The sequence below is a fragment of the Manis pentadactyla genome, chromosome 2, assembly GCF_030020395.1.
Source record: "Manis pentadactyla isolate mManPen7 chromosome 2, mManPen7.hap1, whole genome shotgun sequence".
Taxonomy (NCBI): domain Eukaryota; kingdom Metazoa; phylum Chordata; class Mammalia; order Pholidota; family Manidae; genus Manis; species Manis pentadactyla.
The window spans coordinates 13,656,423-13,677,606 of record NC_080020.1 but is presented as its reverse complement, the minus strand read 5'-3'; the positions used below and the strand labels follow the sequence as shown (position 1 = coordinate 13,677,606).

Below are 21,184 nucleotides of genomic sequence, written 5' to 3'. Positions count from 1 at the left end.
CCCCAGTGATGGCCAGGCAAATGGCAGCATTAGGGGGGTGGCCAGGGGAGGTGTTACTGAACAGGGGAGAGCGGAGCAAGGAGAGAAGGCAGCTGGCCGAGCAGATATGTGGGGGGAGCACTGTAGACACAGGGACCCCTAGAGACCAGCGCTAAGGCGGATGGGAACCTGGTGTTTTTAAGGAGTCGCAAAGCTGCAGAGGCCAGGGTAGCTGCAAGAGAAGAGAGGAGAGCAGAGAGAGGCAGGGAGAGGGGAGGAAGGGGGTGGGCAAGTGTGAATGCAAAGTGACCCCAGGTCTCGGAAAGAAAGGGGACTGCACAGGGGCCAGGTGGAGAGCAAAGCCCAGGAAGAGGAATTGTAGTGTTAGGTGCTTTTAAGTAGCCACTGGACAGATGAACCAGGCAGCTGGGGGACAGAGTGTGTATGAAGAGCTGGCCTCAGGAGGTATGGGTGATGATCTTTCAGGGAGTGAGGAGGCATCCCTACCCGAGGTAAGGAAGGAGAGAGAAGGCGGACTGTCAGGGTAATGCAGTGGGTGTAGAGCAGAGCCACGTGACCAACCACAGACAGTGTGATGAGCTCTGGAAAGCAGGCTTTCTTGCAGAGAGGGAACAACCAGAGACAGCAGCACTACAGCAAATATTTGTTACTTACGCTGTGCGAGGCACCTGGTGAAGCATTTTACAGGAATTCTTTTCTGTAATGTTCACAGTGTTCTCAAAATGTGGAAAGAAAGCCTTGTCGGTGTTTAAGGCTATTCGGGCAAGATCACTGAGCCAGTACAAGGTGAAGCTTGGAGCCTCTTCTGGGTCTAACACCAGAACACACGCGCCACGTCACTGCAGAGGAAGGACTCTAACTGGATTCATCCAGAACACGCCACAAAATCAGGGTAGTTCTGACCAGATGGCACAGTTCTAGTTCAGGGCTCTGGTTGAGGCTGGAGGGGGAGATAAAGCTCTGGACCTAACGGGCATAAACAGAGTAAGACATAGCCTGAGGGTCAAGTGTGACCCTTAGTCAACAACTTGGCACCTGAACAGTTGCAAAAAAGTAGTGGTCTAACACCAAAAGCACAGGCAACAAAAAAATACATAGCTATACTGGATGTCCTCAAAAGTAAAATATTCTGTGCTTCAAAAGGATACCATCAAGAAAATGGAGACAATCCACAGGATTAGAGAAACTGTAAATCAAATATATGATAAGGGCTTATCTTATCTAGACTGTATATAGACCTCCTTACAACTCAATAATAAAAACACAAATAATCCATTTAAAATATGGGCAAAAGACATTTCTCCAAAGAAGATATACAAATGACTAATACTCACATGAAAAGATGCCCAACATTATTAGCCATCAGGGAAATGCAAATTAAAACCACATACTTCAAACCCACTAAGATGGCTATAACCAAAAAGGCAGATGACAGCAAGCATGAGTGAGGATGTGGAGAAACTGGAGCCCTTATACGCTCTTGGTGGGAATGTCAGATGGTGCAAATTGGAAATATAGCCACATTGGAAAATAGTCTGGCAAATTGGAAATATAGCCACATTGGAAAATAGTCTGGCAATTCCTCAAAAAACTAAACAATTACCATATAGCCCAGCAATTCCGCTCTTAGGTGTATAACTAAGAGGACTAAAAACCTGCTCACACAAAAACCTGTACACAAATGTTCATAGCAGAATTACACATAATAGTCAAAAGGTGGAAACAACCCAAATGTCCATCCATGATGAAAGGAATAACCCAAGGGAGTGCATTCAAACAGTGGAGTATTATTTGCCCATAAAGAGGAATGAAGTATACCTGCTCCAATATGGATGAGCCCAGAAAATGTTATGCCGAGTGAAAGAAGCCAATCACGAAAGTCCATGTATTTTGTGATTACATTTGTGTGCAATGTCCGGAATAGGCAAATAAGGGGATTAGTGGTTGCTGAGGCCTGATGGCTGGGGAGGGTGGGGAAGAATGGGGATGATTGGTGAATGGCCAAAGTACCTTTCTGGCATGATGAAAATTCTCCAGAATTGACTGTGCTGGTGGTGGCACAGCTCTGTGAGTGTACTAAAGACCACTTACTTGTACACTAGTGAGTGTACACTATGAATAGGTGGGTTGTGTGGTATGTGAATTAGATCTCAATACATCTATTATTTTTCTTAAATGGTTTATAATCTCAGACTGATGCTGATACCTATGTCATGGTCCAGATTTGGACCTGGTGCAAATCTACTCGAGGAACAGGAACCAAACGTGGGTGCATCTCTGTGGTTCCTTCCTGCAATGCCAGTGACACTTCTGTGTGCATCTGCTCACTTGGTCTGTGGTGCAGGGAGAAGAGATGCACGGCAGACATGGGGGCTGAGGAGCACCGTGCCCAGGGAGAGTGGGGAACCCAGAGGGAACTCACAGGGCAGGGCTGCAGGAGTGGGAGAGGGGACCGCCTGCCCAGGACCCCCACCAACGTGCTTCCTCTTGCTGCATCTTGCTGGCAGTCACCTGAAGCCACTGCTTGAGTTTCTACAATGTTTGCTCATTCTTTAAGTAAATGCTTAGATGTGGGAAAGTGATAAATAAGTAGACATTTGAATGATGTGTCATAGTTTATTTATATGATTAGTTTAAAATTACATCGTTCCTCAGCCAGCATGACTGTTTGAGGCAGGCAATAATTATATAATGACTTTTACCCGGTCTTCCAGAGTATTTTTAAAGTGCTCATCCAGCTTGACTATATGTGTGTGAAGAAGGCAAATAAGAGCAAAACTGGGGCAGAAAGAAAATAAGGGAAGTTCACGTGGCTTCCAGGGAAACGGTGCCCTTTCGTTTCTGGTGCCAGCCTCAGCCTCATTGAAGAAGGGTTTTCTGCTGCCAGTAGGCTCAGCCCCAGCAGGACATCAGCCGCTTTCTTCCCAGTAGCAGAACGGTGTGGAAATAGCCTGTCCTCTGTGCCTACAATTTGAGGGACTAGAGAGCCAGGACCCTTGTTCCCAAATATGTTCAGTGACTTTAGGCAGTTACTTAATTTCTCTGACACCCATTCTTCTCACCTATAGAATTATCCATCTAATAATAATAATACCAACCTGCCCAATTGTTGGAAGGACTAAGAATATAATGCATGTAAAGTGCCTAGCAGAGTGCCTAGTCCACAGCAAGCACTAAATAAATCTTTGACACTTTTACCAATTAATATTCTAGGAGGCCAGGGAGAGCTTTGCATGACTGCTTTTTCAGAGTGTGGCCAGTGGGTCTCCAGCCCCCTCTTCTGGCTCCTGTGCCCTCATCCCTTCTCTGCTAACAGGAAGGGGGCCCAGCCCTGGAAGAATAACCTGGCCCTGCCGGTTATTTGCTGCTGCTAGTAATGAGAGAGAATGTGTATCGAGCACTTACTTTGTGCTGAGTACTGCTGCAGACTAGTTCATTTAATCATCAAAACTTCTCTGTAAACTAGGGGAGAATATCATCCCCTTTACAAAGGAGGATATTGTCACTCGGCTCCCCAGCACATCTAGTTTCCCATCAGGGTTCCCCTGGATCCTCAGGACTGATGGCTAGTCATGATGACTGCTCCCCGCACCCATGTGTAGGCAGCCCCCTTACCCCTGAATTGTCCTGGTGCCTTTTCTCATATTGGCTCTCAGGCCCCCTTGCCTGTTCCCAGAGGGCATGCCAGTAACCACCGCACTGTTTATGAGGTCTGGGCCCTGACCCCAGCGAGTCACCTTTTCATTAGCATTTGCTCAGTTTCGATTTGTTTGGCTGGGGTCTGCGGAGGAACATGGACAGCAGGCTGACCAACCCCTGCAAGACAGGGCATTGACGAGAGTGGGGGAGAGAACATGGGCGATGCAGAAACTGACTATGACCCGGCTGTAAAGCGTAGGGTGTGGTAAATGCATTCCAGGGTGTATCAGGTGAGATTAGGAAACCAGAGCTGGACAATCGCCTATCATCTCATTACAGAAATGCTTTTGCTGATTGAAGAGTTGATGGTCTACAATAAGCTTTTCTTAAAATAGCAGTTTTCAAACACTGTGTTTATTAGGCCAACTAAGTGTTATGTGGGCCCAGTTCAATTGAAAATTCCTCTTCAAATTCAGTGTCAGGGAAAAATTGGGATCTAAAAGATGTATTTATTTGCTGCATCTCATCAAGTAGTGATTAAGGAAAATCCAATATGGCTTCCCTTTGTGTTTTTTTTGCATTAGCTAACTTTTAAAGCCCAGAGAAATTTAAATTCATAAATTTGAGAATTTAAAGTTCACCTATAGAAACTTATTTGACCAGACACCTGTATGTGTCTCTCTGATCCCTTTTATCTTATTTTATTTTTTTAGATTTGTGTCCTGTCTTGTTTGGTCATGAAGCAGAATCACAAATGTTTCTATGTCCCCCAAACCATGGCTATCTGAACAAGGAAAAAGAGGAAGTAGAATAGTTTACCATCTTCAGATTTATAGATCTCTTTATCCACTTGCTCTTTTCAGTTACATCTTAAAACTTAAAATCCTGTATCTTCATCTTCAAATCAGAAGATAAATTTGAGGGGACTTTTCTAAAACGTGAAAATAAAGAAAACAGTGTCTTTGGCAATTAGTACATAATTGGCACTTTAGTAATTATTTTGTGCTTTAGGAGTCTGACCTTAATCTGACTTTGTACTTAGAAAAAAAAAAATGAGTCAGTTGAAACTTTTGTAGCAGTTGAAAACATCTTAGATTCTGCCATCAAGCTATCGGAATGCAGAAGGGGGCAGAGCAGCCTCTGAATGCTTTTGTGCAGCTCGGTACGGCCGCTGCTAACTGCTCACCTCCCACGTATCACCTGCTCCCCTTGTGAGCGGTGGCAACATAGCCCAGTGAATCGATGCGCCCACTCAGCCTCATGTCTAGTTAGTAATCCTAGTTTTTTCTACTTAGTATTTTATGGTCATTCAAACCGTGAGGTGATTTGCTCACCTTCTAACCTCATTTGCATGATAGCCCTTAAACTCATGATACATTTTAATAAATATATTTTTGTCATGTATTTTATTCAATTGTCAGGAAAAGCTCAGACCTCAAAACTGTTTTGTCACAAGGAGAATTCTTTATTTAAAAAATGTTAAATAGTATCTACAGTTGGTTTCCAATACTTTGCATCTCCTCGGTTTTTAAAAAGTTTTATTATAGTATTTCTATATCAATATTTGCTGTTGAAAATGTTGGATGTTACATTTTTGTTTCACTTTTTGTTTTGCTTATTTACACAGAATGATTTGTTTATGTATAAAAACTATTTTACACAGTGTCAAAATTTAATCAACTTGTAATTTTGCAAGTTTTCTGGTTGAGAGGATAAAAAATATTAGTCTGCATATATTACAATGGTTGGCAAGAAATACATCCTCCATAAGAAAGTTCCTTTTAATTGTCCTATGATTTTTACCTTAAAAATTTTTTGTGCATTTTTTTTTTATTGTGGCATAAAATACATAGCATAAAATTTACCATCTTAACCATTTTGAAGTGTACAGTTAGTCATGTTAAGTATGGTCACAATGTTCTGAAGAGATATTTGGAACTTTTTCATCTTCCCACATTGAAACTCTATACCCATCAAACAATTTCCCTTTTCCTGCTCCTCATCCTCTGGTGGTTGCCACTCTAATATCTATCTATATGAATTGATTACTCTAGATACCTCATATAAATGGAATCATACAGTATTTGTCATTTTATAACATGATGCCCTCAAGATTCATCCATGCTATAGCATGTGATTGGATTTCCTTACTTTTTAAGGCTGAATAATATTCCCTTGTATGGATAGACCACATTTTGTTTATCCATTTATTCCTCCATGGACATTTGGGTGAATAATGCTATTATGAACAGGGATGTGCAAATAGCTCTTCAAGATCCTGCTTTCAATTCTTTTGGATACAACCCAGACATGGACTTGCTAGATCATAGGGTAGTTCTATTTTTAATTTTTTGAGGAATATCCATACTGTTTTCCAAACAGTTGCATTTTATATTCCCACCAATAGTGCACAGAACACCCACCAAACAGTGCACTGATTTCTCTCCGTGTGCTCAACAACCTTGTTTTTTTTTTTTTTTTTTTTGGTAGGCACTTTAATGGGTGGAAGATGTTAACTCATTGTGGTTTTGATTAGCATTTCCTTGATGATTACTGATGTAGACCATTTTTTCATGTGCTTGTTGGCCATTTGAATGTCATCTTTGGAGAAATATCTATCCAAAGTCTTTTGCCTATTTCTCAATCAAGTTATTTTATTTTTGTTGTTGAGTTGTAGGGGTTCTTTGTATATTCTAGGTAACTCCTTATCAAATATATGATTTGAAAATATTTTCTCCTTTATTGTAAGAAGACTTTTCATTTTTTGATTTTGTCTTTTTTTTTAATCCCAAAAGAAACCATTATTTTATTATAATTTAAAACATTTTTTTGGTGTAAATTAATTTTTTTAACCATTTTATTAAGGTATGTAAAAAGCTATACATATTTAACATATACAACTCGATGGGTTTGGGGATAAGTATAACTGATTGTATCTTTTGATGTACACAAGTTTTAAGTTTGATGTAGTCTAACTTGTCTATTTTTTATTTTGTTGCTCTTCATATATGCCTTTTGATGTCATATCCAAGATGACATTGCCATATTCAATGCCATGAAGATTTTCTCTTATGCTTTTTTTAGGAGTTTTATGGTTTTGGGTGTTATGTTTAGGTCTTTAATTAATTTTGAATTAATTTTTGTATATGGTATAAGATACAGATCTCACCTTATTCTTTTGCATGTGAATATCCAGTTTTCACAGCACTGTTTGTTGAAGAGACTGTCCTATCCCCATTTAGTGATCTTGGTACCCTTGGTGAAGATCATTTGACCATATGTGTGAGGATTTCTTTCTGGGCTTCCTACTCTGATTCATAGATCTACATGTCTGTCTTTTTTTTTTATTAAGGTATCATTGATATACACTCTTATGAAAGTTTTACATGAAAAACATTGTGGTTACTATATTCACCTATATTATCAAGTCCCCCCACACCCCACTGAAGTCACTGTACATCACTGTAGTAAGATGCCACAGAAACACTACTTGTCTTCTCTGTGGTACGCTGTCTTCCCAGTGCCCCTCACACATATACCATGTGTGCCAATCATAATACCCCTCAATCCTCTTCTCCCTCCCACCTTACCCACCCTCCCATACCCCTCCCACCTTCCCACAGCCCTCCCCTTTTGTAACTGCTAGTCCCTTCTTGGAGTCTGTGAGTCTGCTGCTGTTTTGTTCCTTCAGTTTTGCTTCGTTGTACTCCACAAATGAGGGAAATCATTTGGTACTTGTCTTTCTCCACCTGGCTTATTTCACTGAGCATAATACCCTCTAGCTCTGTCCATGTTGTTGCAAATGGTAGTATTTGTTTTCTTATGGCTGAATAGTATTCCATTGTGCATATGTACCATATCTTCTTTATCCATTCATCTACTGATGGACACTTACATTGCTTCCATATCTTGGTTATTGTAAATAGTGCTGCGATAAACATAGGGGTGTATATGTCTTTTTGAATCTGAGATCTTGATTTCTTTGGGTTAATTCCTAAGAGTGGAATTCCTGGGTCAAATGGTATTTCTATATTTAGTTTTTTGAGCAACCTCCATATTGCTTTCCACAATGGTTGAACTAATTTACATTCCCACCAGCAGTGTAGAAGGGTTCTTCTTTCTCTACATCCTTGCCAGCATTTGTTGTTCCTTGTCTTTTGGATGTTAGCCATCCTAATAACTGGTGTGAGGTGAGATCTCATTGTGGTTTTAATTTTCATTTCCCTGATAATTAGTGATGTGGAGCATCCTTTTCTGTGCCTGTTGGCCATCTGAATTTCTTCTTTGGAGAAGTATCTGTTCAGATCATCTGCCCATTTTTTAATCAGGTTATTTGCCTTTTGGGTGTTGAAGTATGTGAGTTCTTTATATATTTTAGATGTCAACCCCTTATTATATATGTTGGTTTATGAATATATTTTGATACTGTAGGATGCCTTTTTGTTCTGCTGATGGAGTACTTTGCTGTACAGAAGCTGTTTAGTTTGATGTAGTCCCATTTGTTCATTTTTACTTTTGTTTCCCTTTCCCAAGGAGATGTGTTCAGGAAAAAATTGCTCATGTTTATATTCAAGAGATTTTTGCCTTTGTTTTCTTCTAAGAGTTTTATGGTTTCATAACTTACATTCAGGTCTTTGATCCATTTCGAGTTTGCTTTTGTGTATGTGGTTAGACAGCAATCCTGTTTCATTCTCTTGCATGTAGCTGTCCAGTTTTGCCAGCACCAGTTGTTGAAGAGGCCGTCATTTCCCCATTGTATATCCATGGCTCCTTTATCATGTTAATTGACCATATTGGGTTTATATCTGGGCTCTTTATTCTGTTCCATTGATCTATGGGTCTGTTCTTGTGCCAGTACCAAACTGTATTAATTTCTCTGGCTTTGTAGTAGAGCTTGAGGTTGGGGAGCATAATCCCCCAACTTTATTCTTCCTCCTCAGGATTGCTTTGGCTATTCAGGGTCTTTTGTGGTTCCATATGAATTTCAGAACTATTTTTTCTAATTTGTTGAAGAATACTATTGGTATTTTGATAGGGATTGTATTGAATCTGTAGATTGCTTAGGCAGATGGCCATTTTGACAATATTAATTCTTCCTACACATGAGCATGGGATGTATTTCCATTTATTAGTGTCTTCTTTAATTTCTCTCAAGAGTGTCTTATAGTTTTCAGGGTATAGGTCTTTCACCTCCTTAGTTATGTTTATTCTTAGGTATTTTATTCTTTTTGATGCAATTGTGGATGGAATTGTTTTCCTGATTTCTCTTTCTGCTAGTTCATTGTTAGTATATAGGAATGCACCAGATTTCTGTGTATTAATTTTGTATCCTGCAACTTTGCTGAATCCAATTATTAATTCTAGTAGTTTTGGGATGGATTCTTTAGGGTTTTCTATGTACAATATCATGTCAGCTGCAAACAGTGATAGTTTAACTTCTTCCTTGCCAATCTGGATGTCTTTTATTTCTTTGTATTGTCTGATTGCCGTGGCTAGGACCTCCAGTACTATGTTGAATAAAAGTGGGGAGAATGGGCATCCTTGTCTTGTTCCCAATCTTAGAGGAAAGCTTTTAGCTTTTCACTGTTAAGTATGATATTGACTGTGGGTTTGTTGTATATAGCCTTTATTATGTTGAGGTACTTGTCCTCTGTACCCATTTTGTTGAGAGTTTTTATCATGAATGGATGTTGAATTTTGTCAAATGCTTTTTCAGCATCTATGGAGATGATCATGTGGTTTTTGTCCTTTTTGTTAATGTGTTGGATGATGTTGATGGATTTTTCAAATATTGTACTATCCTTGCATCCCTGGAATAAATCTACATGTCTATCTTTATATGAGGATGATATTGTATTGATATAGCTTTGCAGTATGTTTCAGTATGAGGAAGTATGAATCCTTCAACTTTGTTCATTGACTTCTATTTTATAAATTCCAAAATAAATATTTTTTAATTAAAATCTGATGGGAAGTTACTGATTACAGTTATTTGGGTGGATTTTCATAGTCAAATGAAAATGCAATTTGCATAGTCAAGTGAAATTGAAAGGTTTAGCAGATTATGAATATTTTGGACATTTGAGATAACTTACCTAGTTTTAAATACAAGTTTGCTTCAAACATAAATCATACAGAATTACCACTACATTATCCCATTTCACAAAATCATATCTACCTATCCTCTATAGACTACATTTATTCTCCATATCACTGTTTTTGTCATAGAAAAGTTGCAAGTTTTATATGTGTGTGTGTGTGTGTGTGTATTCCCACCATCTAGAAATAATCACTGTTAATATTTGGTATATAATACCTTTCAAATTTTTTTCAGTGCAAATATGTATACATAAATGTTTTAGCTAGAATTGTAAATAATCCGAAAGGCTCTATACCAAGTGTGTGCTTGTTTAAAATGAAATTATGTTACTCAGACTTCTTTTTCCACTTAATGATATTTCATGAGTTAAAAACAGATGTGTGATGGATCTGCACCGTTGTTTCTAAGTCTGCCTTGTGGTCTCTTGCCTTGGGCCTGCCCTGATCAGTCATATCTCCTGTTGCATATTGGGATTGTGCCTAACTGGCTTTTTTTCTTTTATAAACAACACTGCAATTGCATTCTTCTACTACAGCTTCACCCACTTGATTGTTTCTTCAGGATAAACTAAAAGAACTGAAATTCTTGGTTAAAGGATGTAAACTTTTATTGAGTTCTGATGGTATATTGCTAAATTGCCCTTCTACAAATGACATTTTAGAATCCCACTAGCATATGTACATATGCCTATACTCCTGTGCTACACCAACATGTCCCCAGTTCTAAGTAAAAATGGTACATTTGTACTGCAATTTGCATTTACTTGATTCGTAATGAAGCTAAACATTTTAATGTTAAATTTTTTTAAGAAAAATTTCATTGATTCCTGCTCTTTAGTTTTAATCACAAAATTTTAATGTGAAATGTTCTTCTTTTGGGGATTTAATATTCTTTGCCTGTTTTTTAATTGTAGTGATTGAAATGATTCAATAATGATTTTTAGGTTTTATGTCATAGACTTAAGTCATAGAAAATGCTGCGATGAGAAGTATTTTTCAGTTTTCTTTCACCCATTGACTATGTTGATGATGCTTTATTTTTGCCCGTTGGATATCTTTAATATTTTGTGTGTGTTGGAGGGCAGGGTGGGGGGACGGTGGACAAAATGGTGAATCTCTTTCATCCCTGCCCCTGGGTTTCTTGCTATGCATAGGAAGATGTCCCCATATCAAGACTGTACAAGTATCTCCTTACATTTTTCACTGCTTTTATGGTTTGCTTGACTTTTTGGGGGGTCTCTGCATTTCAGATGTTAAAAGCTATCACCGTATTTATGGTGTATTTTGTCATTTAAATTACAATAGAAATGCCAAAGACCATTTTGATTTCCCATTCCTTCACCAGCACCCCACCTCAGTATAGAAAGAGTTGGGCTGAGTAAAATCTACAGAGTTGTATTTAGTGGGATTGATGTTTCTTAAGTGTTCACTTGCATGCTCAGAGGTCTTTGTAAGGCTGTGTCTGCCTCAGTACTATTATATTTAAGCCTCTGAGTAGCTATTTTAAACAATAGAACTGTAACAGAGGCTGCCAGTAATTTATGACATAAATCTGTTTGCTGCAACTGTGAGTTTAGATGAGAGAGCTAATGAGGATTATTTTCCTTTCTCTTCTAGATTTTATAGGAAGACAAAACTGGTTGGTTTTCAAGACATGGAGTGTGTGCCTTGCGGAGACCCCCCTCCCCCTTACGAGCCGCACTGTGAGTGAACTCCACGCAAACACAGCAGAAGGGCTCTTGGCCTTTTTTTAGAAAAATCCTTTCTTCAGTTAGCACATGGAGCAAAATCTCTCTCCACTGTGGGGCTTGCCATGCACACTCTTTTATCAGGCCTCCCGGCAGGACATAAAGCCCTATTGTTGAGTCAGCAAACTGCGTCCATTGATTTGAGTCTCAGAGTGAAATGCAGACATTTTGCTGCTGCTGTGCTCCATTCAGACTCTCATCTTTCAGCCCGCGTGTATAACTCAGGCAGCTCCCAGCAGCTAGGTGGTCCACATCCTGACGCATAACGTCTTCCACAGCTCCAAGAACTCGTGTTCCCCTCTCAGTCCCCAGTCGCTGCCACATGGTACCTTCTCTGCCTCCAGAGGCGGATCCTCTCTGGGAATCACCTGCCCTAATTAACACATTGTTAAATCGAATCTTGGCTTATTTCATTCACATTTAACAAATAAATAAGAAGAGAAAACTAGTTTCATGCTGGGACTACAGCTGAGGATGAGGAAATCGTGCCTTTTCCTCTTTGCATTGACATTAGATGACCTTTCTGAGCACCTTTTTTCCTCCAGGATAAAAGGTGCTTGTTATTATAAGTTATCAACCTGCATTAACTTGGAACAGGAAAAGTGGGTCTTCACTCTTCTAAATGCTAAATACAAGCCTGGCCAGTGAAAACTCACAGGTGATAGGCCAGAAATCAGCAGTGGGCTCCCTGGTGTGCTCAGGGTGTGCTTCTCTGCTGAGCAGGGCTTTGAAGAGCTGGGCTCCCCTGTCCACCAGAACCGGTGCTGTCCGGGAGGGAGGGCAGAGGTGGGGGCTCGGTCCCATGCACTGGCTGCTCATGCCTTCCTGGGGAGCGTCGGTAATACAGATACATGTACTTAATGGCTGTTTGATACACTCTTCAATGCATGGAATCTGTCCTCTTCTTTCTGTGACAAAGCCCCCTCTGAACTAATGGAAAGTTTTTGCATTATTTGATTAAGTACTACTAAACATAGTGCTTCTGTTTCCGAGAATGTCATGGTATTTTGCAGTCTATATTATTACGTCCTTTATCAAAAGCATTACTTTGTATTCTTCATTTAAAGTGACAGGAAGGCATAAAAAAATAGATTCTTTCTAACTTTTATAGATGTGTATATTGATTCTCATTCTTATAAGATATAAACATTGCCAAGTAGCATTGCCAAGTAATGGGCTACTGTGGTCTGTACTTATGTGTCTGGCTCTTGAAGGAGAGAATCTGATTTGCTCTAGTAAAATACCATCATCCTGTGCCGCACAGCCTTTTTCACTGAACTGTAGAACAAATATTTGAGTTCCCTGTTGGGTGCCCGGCACGAATGGGGAGCAAACAGGCCCCAGTTCCTTCTTCGCGGAGCTCGCAGTAACTACCCGCGTGAAACAGTATTCAGATGCTCTGCACAAAGCCGCAAAATTGCAACCGCCCAGTCCCGAGCTGGGGAGGACCTGCGGTGCTGTGAGAATACGCACTGGGCAGAGGTGCAGGAGCGCTAAGGAAGGCTTGCCAGAGCCGTGACTTCTGAGCTGTGACCAGAAGGGTCGGCTGGAGGAAGATGAGTCCGAAAAGGAAACTAAACCGGGCCCAGAGGAGTGGGAGGAAGCCACGAGAGCACATAGATGCCCCGTGGCCACAGGGTACCGTGGACGGGCCCATGCAGTTGGGGGTCCCTGTCTCTGGAAGGGGTGGAGGACCCTGCTAATACCAGGAATGGAGGGGCGGGGGCGCACGGACACTGCCTGCGCCTTTGGAAGAGGAGCTGAGCGGGCCACAGAGGCGCTTTTGTGGGTGAAGTAGGAGGTGCTGTGTTCTGCCACGTGAGGCAGGGGCCACCAATCTCAAGAGGCTGGGGGCGCACAGGGCTAATAGGGTCTCATTCCAGAAAGTGGGAGGGAGATGGATTAGAGAAAACTGTGCTTTTCCCCAGCAGCACCAGTGGTCCGGCTGAAGTTCATGGTCATCTCCAGGCACAGTTTGCCTCTCACATGACATCTATAGGGGCTTCTGCCGCGGGGGTGACTCAGGCCGCCTCTGAAGCTGTCCCAAGACGTACGGAAGTTGTTCCCTCAACGTGCAGCTTACAGAAAGCTACATACAAGTCTTTGAAAAGGATGACTGTCTGTGTGAATAACCCAAGAATAATCATAAATGAAAGTAGACATTTTCTTATATTTATATAATACCTGAAGCAAACCAAAATAACAACTTAACAAGCACAGTTTTGAAAACTTCCCATGTTTCTGTCCCATGTCCAAGGGGCGACCTCAGGGCTATACTTGTCTGTGGGTGTGTAACTTCGGCAAGTGACTTACTTAACCTCCCTCAGGTGGGATCTGGCCCTGTAAAATGGAGTGACAACTACCTGCTAAGGTCACCCTATGCACTGAATAGTTGATGTCTGTGTGTCGCCTGGCTGAGTGTCTGGCAGCAGGCAGGGTCTCCACAATCTGCTGCCCCCCTTCCCTGCTCCATCCCCCACATGCGCTTCTTGGGCGCTGAGACCTCATCATTAGGAGGAGTTGCTATCTTGGGAAGGGACCAAGTGACCGCCCAAGGGTGTGGTATTTAGCAGAGGCAGTGGTGCAGAGAGTAGCAGGGAGCTAGTGAGCTATCAGCGACCGCAGACTGCCCTGCTTAGCAGGAAATGGCATAATGGGAGGTGGAGGGGAGTCAGCCATCAGAAAACAAAGAGGTTTTCTACAGCTTAAATTTGTAATAAAGAATGCCTCAACAGAATGTTTTTTCTTTGTAGAGATACACTTGTATTCTGTGTAAAGTGATTTCAGAAATGAGAAAGAAGTTTCTTTCACTCATATCTCTTTATATTGGCCCAGTCTTAAGAAGTCCTAAAAGATTTGGCATCTGTTGTAGGCAATAGATAGAGTAGAACACAGAATGGGGCCTGTAGCCAGAAACTCTGTGTTCACACCTAGGCTCTGCCTTGTTCTAATGGTAAAACCATGGGCAGATCATCTCACTACTTTGAATCTCCATTTACGCCTTGGAAAATGTGGATTATCGTGTCCATACCTGCAGATTGTGGTGGTGGTGTTTTTATATGTCCAGTTAGCATCCATCACCATGCATTGTTACAAAAAAGTTTTTTTTCTTGTGAGGAGAACTATTAAGATCCACTCTCCTAGCTACTTTCAAATATGCAGTACAGTTTTATTACATACAGTCACCATGCAGTACATTATATTAATGACTTATTCATTATATTATTAATGACTTATTCATTTTATAACTGGAAATTTGTGCCTTTCCACCCCCTTTTACCCATTTCATCCACCTCCTAACACCCTACCTCAGGTAGCCACCAATCTGTTCTCTATATCTATGAGCTTAGTTTTTGTTTTGTTTTGTTTTTTAGGTTCTACATGCAAGTGAGATCATATGGTATTTATCTTTCTGTCTAACTTATTTCACTTGGCCTAATACCCTCAAGTTTCATCCATGTTGGAGCAAATGGCAAGAGGTCCTTCTTTTTCATGGCTAAATAATATTCCTCTGTGTGTGTGTGTGTGTGAGTGTGTATGCGCATGTGTGCCATATCTTCTTTGTCCAATCATCTAATGATGGACACTTAGGTTGTTTCCATGTCTTTTATAAATAATGCTGCAGTGAACATGGGGCTGCAGATATCTTTTTGAGACACTGATTAGTTCCCTGCAGATAAATACCCAGAGGTGGCATTGCCAGATCATACAGTGGTTCTATTTTTAATTTTTTTGAGACATCTCCATACTGCTTCCCACAGTTGCTGCACCAGTTACATTTCCACCAACAGTGTAGAAGGATTCCCTTTTTTCCACATCCCTCCCAACTCTTGTTATCCCTGTCTTTTTGATAATAGCCATTGTAATAGGTATGAGATGATACCTCATTGTGTTTTTTTTTTTTGAGAGGGCATCTCTCATATGTATTGATCAAATGGTTGTTAACAACAATAAAATTCTGTATAGGGGACTCAATGCACAATTATTAATCAACCCCAAGCCTAATTCTCAACAGTCTCCAATCTTCTGAAGCATAATGAACAAGTTCTTACATGGTGAACATGTTCTTACATAGTGAATAAGTTCTTACATGGTGAACAGTGCAAGGACAGTCATATCACAGAAACTTTCAGTTTTGATCATGCATCATAAACTATAAACAATCAAGTCAGATATGATTATTCATTTGATTTTTATACTTGATTTATATGTGAATCCCACATTTCTCCCTTATTATTATTATTATTATTTTTTTTTTTTAAATAAAATGCTGAAGTGGTAGGTAGATGCAAGATAAAGGTAGAAAACATAATTTAGTGCTGTAAGAGGGCAAATGTAGATGATCAGGTGTGTGCCTATAGACTAAGTATTAATCCAAGCTAGACAAGGGCAACAAAACATCCACGGATGCAGAAGATTTCTCTCAAAACAGGGGGGGGTGAGATTCTAAGCCTCACCTCTGTTGATCCCCAATTTCTCACCTGATGGCCCCCCTGCGACTGCCTGTCTTAGGTTGTTCCTCCCTTGAGGAATCTTACCCGTCTCTGGCTAACCAGTCATCTTCCGGGGCCATATAGGGAAATGTAAAGTTGGTAAGTGAGAGAGAAGCAATATTGTTTGAAAGGTTAGCTTTTTACTTCTTTGCAGATTTATGCCCTGTGGCTTCTATGCCCAGCATTTGTCTTGAGGTATCTTTACCACTTGGAAGAATTATGATACTCGATAATTTTCTATACGAGGCACGAATTCTACTAAAGGGTTGTAATTAGGAAGGAAGAAGAAAAGCTATAGAAGTAGCAGATGGAAGAAAACATGGGAAGATTGATTATTTCTTTGACATATCTTCTTGTAGAGTAACATAAGCATGTATAGGTTTTAACAAACTACTAATTAAATTGCGCACACACATTAACATAATAGGAATACAGCTACATAACAAAAGCAGACCTACAATTACCAGCCATATCTGGTGAAACCAAGAAAACCAGTTAGGTACCCTAGGCATTTGTGAAAACTTATCAATGATCTCATTGTGTTTTGATCTGCATTTCCCTTATGACTAGTGATATTGAGCATTTTTCATGTACTCATTGGCTATCTGTATGTCTTCTTTGGAAAGATATCTATTCAGATCCTCTGCCCATTTTTATCAGATTGTTTTTTGCTGTTGAACTGTTTGAGTTCTTTAGAAAGTTTGGATGTTAACCCCTTACCAGATACATGGTTTGCACATGTTTTCTCCCATCCAGTAGACTGCCTTTTCATTTTGTTGATTGTTTTCTTTGCTGTGCAGAAGCTTTTTAGTTTGATGTCGACCTGTTTATTTTTGCTTTTGTTGCCCTCGTTTTTGGTGTCAAATCCAAGAAATCATTGCCGAGATCAATGTCAAGGAGTTTACCACCTGTCATCTTCTAGGAGTTTCATGGTTGCAGGTCTAACAGTCAAGTCTTTGGTGCATTTTGAGTTAATTTTTGTGTATAGTGTAAGATAATGGTTCACTTTCGTTCTTTTGCATATGGCTGTCCAGTTTTACCAGCACCATTTATTGAAGAGACTGTCCTTTCTCCGTATGTATATTCTTGGCTCCTTTGTCATAAATTAATTGGCCATCTATGTGTGGATTTATTTCTGTGCTCTCTATTCTGTTCCATTGATCTTCTGTCTGTATTTAGGCCATTACTATATTGTCTCAATTACTGTAGCTTTGTAATACAGTTAAAAATCAAGGAGCATGACACCTCCAGCTTTATTCTTTTCCAAGGTTGCTTTGGCTCTTGGGGTCTTTGGTGGTTCCATACAAATTTTAGGAAGCTTTGTGCTATTTCTGTGAAAAAGGCCATTGGAATTTTATATGGATTGCATTGAATCTATAGATTGCTTCGGGCAGTATGGACATTTTAACAATATTAATTCTTCCAGTCCTTGAGCATGGAATGTCTCATAGAGGTTCTGGCTACAACTAAATGAATTAGAATCCAGAACCAAACCTGCCACAGAGTGAGCTCAGTTATGCCTCTCCACCTGCCAGCCTGCCTTCCTCCAGATGATGACTGAGTCAGCCCCACCCCAACCCAGGTGTGCTCTGTGGAAGCTATGGACACTGGGAGGAGTCCCATGTGGGGAGCTGGCTTGGGTGTTTGTCTTGCTGCCCCTCAGCTCCACTGGTGGGCAAGCAATGAAGGACATACCTAGAAAGGGGCTGCAGAAGATTTTTGTGTTCCATTAGTTGAATGGCTAGAACACCAGGCTGACGAGACCCCTTCCCCCAAAATAATGATGGATGTGTGAATATAATCAATTATATCCTTCATATTGTATATAATATTGAGCAATTTTTGTAGAGAGAGAATGCATTTACATCCTTAACCTCTTTGCCAGGTCACGAACAGCATGAGTTTGTGAAAATGACTGGTTGGGCGTGGAGCACAGGGTGGATTAGTGACAGCATTGTGAATCGCAGATGATAAAAGGCATCCTTCTTCATAGAAATCCCTGCTTCAGGCTTTGCCCCTCAAGGTATCTTCACTTCCTAATAATATCTGCCCATTTAAAGCATTAGGATGAAATAGGGAAAAACACCAAAGTAATTTTAGAAGAACTACATCCTGCCTGGTTTTGATAAGAAGTGCAGATTCTGTATGATTTCTTTTAGCAATGTTTACTTAATTTTGAACAAATACTGTGGTTAGAACAAATGGTTTTGCAAAAATTCAAAGCAAGTTTTCACCCAAGTACAGCCTTATTTGTGTCTGACCTAGATGTTTGCTTTCTTCCTGGGGGCTTTCTGAAACAAGTCATGTGACACTAGAGAGATAAGTGATCAGATAAGTCGCTCTGTGGGGAGAAAGAAAAGAAGGAGTTATGTGGACCTGCAACTATTTAGGAACTTTACGTGGCTTAATACGCTGAGAAAACAGCAGGGCTTTTACCGCTAAGTACTAAGTCACATGACTACAAATGATTACTTTCCAAAGGAAACTTAAAATATCTCCTAAATAGCAGCAAAGAGTGATTTCAAAACAAACTTTTAAAAGAAATATTTACTCATTAAAGATTATTTTTTAAGTTGATATTTAAAGGAGGGGAGAATGCTGTAAACAAAACATTTCCAACATTAGAGCATACAAAATAAAATGCACCATTTTAGCGGTTTCCTTTGTCCTTCTTTTGTCTATCCCATCCCTTTTTAACAAATAGATGTAGTTATGCTGTACATACTATTTTGTATCCTTTTTCCACTTTATATATGAATTTTTTTTCACATACTCTTCTAAGCATTATTTTAATGATCTTATTGACTAAAGCACCATCTAAGCATTTGGATTATGGCTGGATTTCAAGGTTCTCTCTGTTACACAGATTGCTGCTGGTCACGGCTCTGTCCAGGAAAGAACCTTTCCCTATTTACACACCAATAGAATGATGCCCACAGTGTGTTTATGTGTCCAGAGGTATGAATGTTTCTGTCTCTTCACGCACAATGCTAAATGTTAAAGTAAGCGTGCCTGTTAAACACCTCTTTCAAAGAAAAGAAAAAGTTAAAAGGAAATGAAGTGGGAGTGTTTTCAAATCAATACTGCAATACCAATATGAGTTTTCAGGTTTTCTTTGAAAGAGGAAGGAGGGGAGGGGTAGGCAGTTGAGGAGAGGAGAGGAGCAGGAGCTGTGTGCGGCGAATGAATGGCAAGCTGACTTAAACTCTGTGGTTAAGAAGCCAGTTCCTGGTACTTTCCCAGCGCCCGGTATGCTGCATCCTGTAAACACTTACTGATTGATCAAACATAAGTGACCGTATAATAAGATGCAGAAGAGGCACACATAATACGAAAGTATTTTACATTTGCTTTGGAAACATTATGTGAGTTTTTCATCTATGTATGTGTTTTCGTTTCTGCAGCAGAGTTCTTCTGATGAATTTGCACATATTTAGTGGCCTGACTTTCTTGAGTACATACTGGACCCTCTGCAGGTTGGGTCCACAAGCCACCATGTATTCCTTAAGAGTTGGGTTTACTGAGGGTTTCTGACTACTCTGTGTGCTCGGGCCAAGTCTCATGGGTTTGGCAGGGAGATTGCTGTCGTGGGCTGTGTTGATGGAGCCTAGCTTTAGGGACTTGCAGGAACAGGGGAGCACTACTGTGTATCCTGAACAATCCTAGGGGGGCTTCTTCAAGGAAAGTCTTTGAAATGGAGCTCTTGCCTGTTAAACAGAACTTTAAATATAGGGAAAGAAGGACAGTGAGATCAAGGAGAACTCAGCACAGAAAAACAGTGCTTGGCTGTGTGAGGCAGATTACAGTGCCAGCCCTTCCCTCTGACATGTGAGGCAGATTCCCTCCGCCATCCGCTAAGCTATTAGCCAGTTTAAGGCACTATTGCTTCCATTCTCCACAGGTGGCTGCTTCTTGTTAGTATCTATCTCCCTTTCTTTTAGCAATATTATGTGATTTCATTATCTTATTGCAAAAGAAAGGTTGCTTACATGGAACACAAAGCAGCAGAAACCAGCCAGGCCTCCCGGCATACTGCCAGCACCAGAGCTCTCTACGAAGAGGGTGCCTGGTAAGCCCTCCTCTGGAGCCCGCTGACATTTTGTGGTGAGCACTGCTACCCCAAGCAAGCAGCCTGGAGGGAAGGAGAAGAGAGGCAATAAGCTAACAGAGGCAAAGAGGTGGCTGCGGGGAGGACGCAGAGATGACGGGAAGCATTGCACAAAGCAGCCACAAGCCCCCCAGACATGCCTGATGCTGGGCCGGTCACTGCCGGGCTTGCAGCCTGCACATTCCTGACCACCGAGCCCTGGGGTTTTCTCATTTATGCCACTGGGTCTGATAAGTATAGTTCTCATTATTATTCTGGACTCAAAAAAGGGGTGGGGAGATGATCAGATTTATATTAGTTGCAGTTTTTTTTAAGAAAGCAATAAACGGTTGTAATTATTTTAGCATGACTTCCATTGAAAATGGTTAATCCATCTTTAATCTTATTTGCTACTCAAGGTAAAGACTGTTATCTGCAAATATGTGGAAAACTTGTTACAACAAACTCCTCCTTTTCAGAGGATGCTGGAAAAATCGCAGTTTAAACGTGTTGTCCTCTTTAGAAAAAAGTGTGCCATAAATTCGGCTGATTTTTATGATGATTTAGCTACTTCAATATTTGTCTTTACTTAGTCTTAGATTCATAAAAGTTGTAGGAATCCAGAATTCTTAAAAAGGCTTCTTAAACTCATGTGCCCTATGGGCATTCTTTTCTCCCAGTAGAAAATTGCGAAATATCTGAAAGCCATTAGCTTTGTTACAAGTAAAGAAAAAAAGGGAAAAAAAGCTTAAATGCCTTGCTGAGTAGTTTAACAGCCTCCCTTGACAGTGTCGCTTGAATCAGGAGACACTTTGAAGAACACTTATTTGTCCCCCAGCTGGAGGCTGGCGCATCCTGAGCGAAGGGCAGGAAACCTGAGGCTTTGATGAGGCCCTCCGAGCGGTGGCGGTTGAATATTACCCAGTGAGCTATAAATCTAGCTTCTCTGGCCTTTATCTTCAGTCTCTTTTAGATATTTAAAGTGGGTGAGCTGGTTTAAATATTTACTCATGAAGGAACAGGTTGTGGTTTGTTAAAGGCCATCACTAAATTAAATGAATGTTAGATTAAGTACAGTTTATTTAAAAAATATATAAAATCCAACAGGACTGTTTCAT

General features: G+C 40.5%; 1 protein-coding gene across 6 annotated transcripts in view; it reads left to right on the top strand.

Moving 5' to 3' along the window:
• Nucleotides 1-21,184, top strand: part of TNFRSF19 (TNF receptor superfamily member 19) — an 84,690-nt gene that overhangs the window by 34,107 nt on the left and 29,399 nt on the right. For all 6 annotated transcript variants that reach the window (XM_036917416.2, XM_036917419.2, XM_036917414.2 and 3 more), the window contains exon 5: nt 11,356-11,441. In XM_036917416.2, coding sequence (XP_036773311.2) covers nt 11,356-11,441 — 86 coding nt within the window. The remainder of the gene's footprint in view (nt 1-11,355; nt 11,442-21,184) is intronic.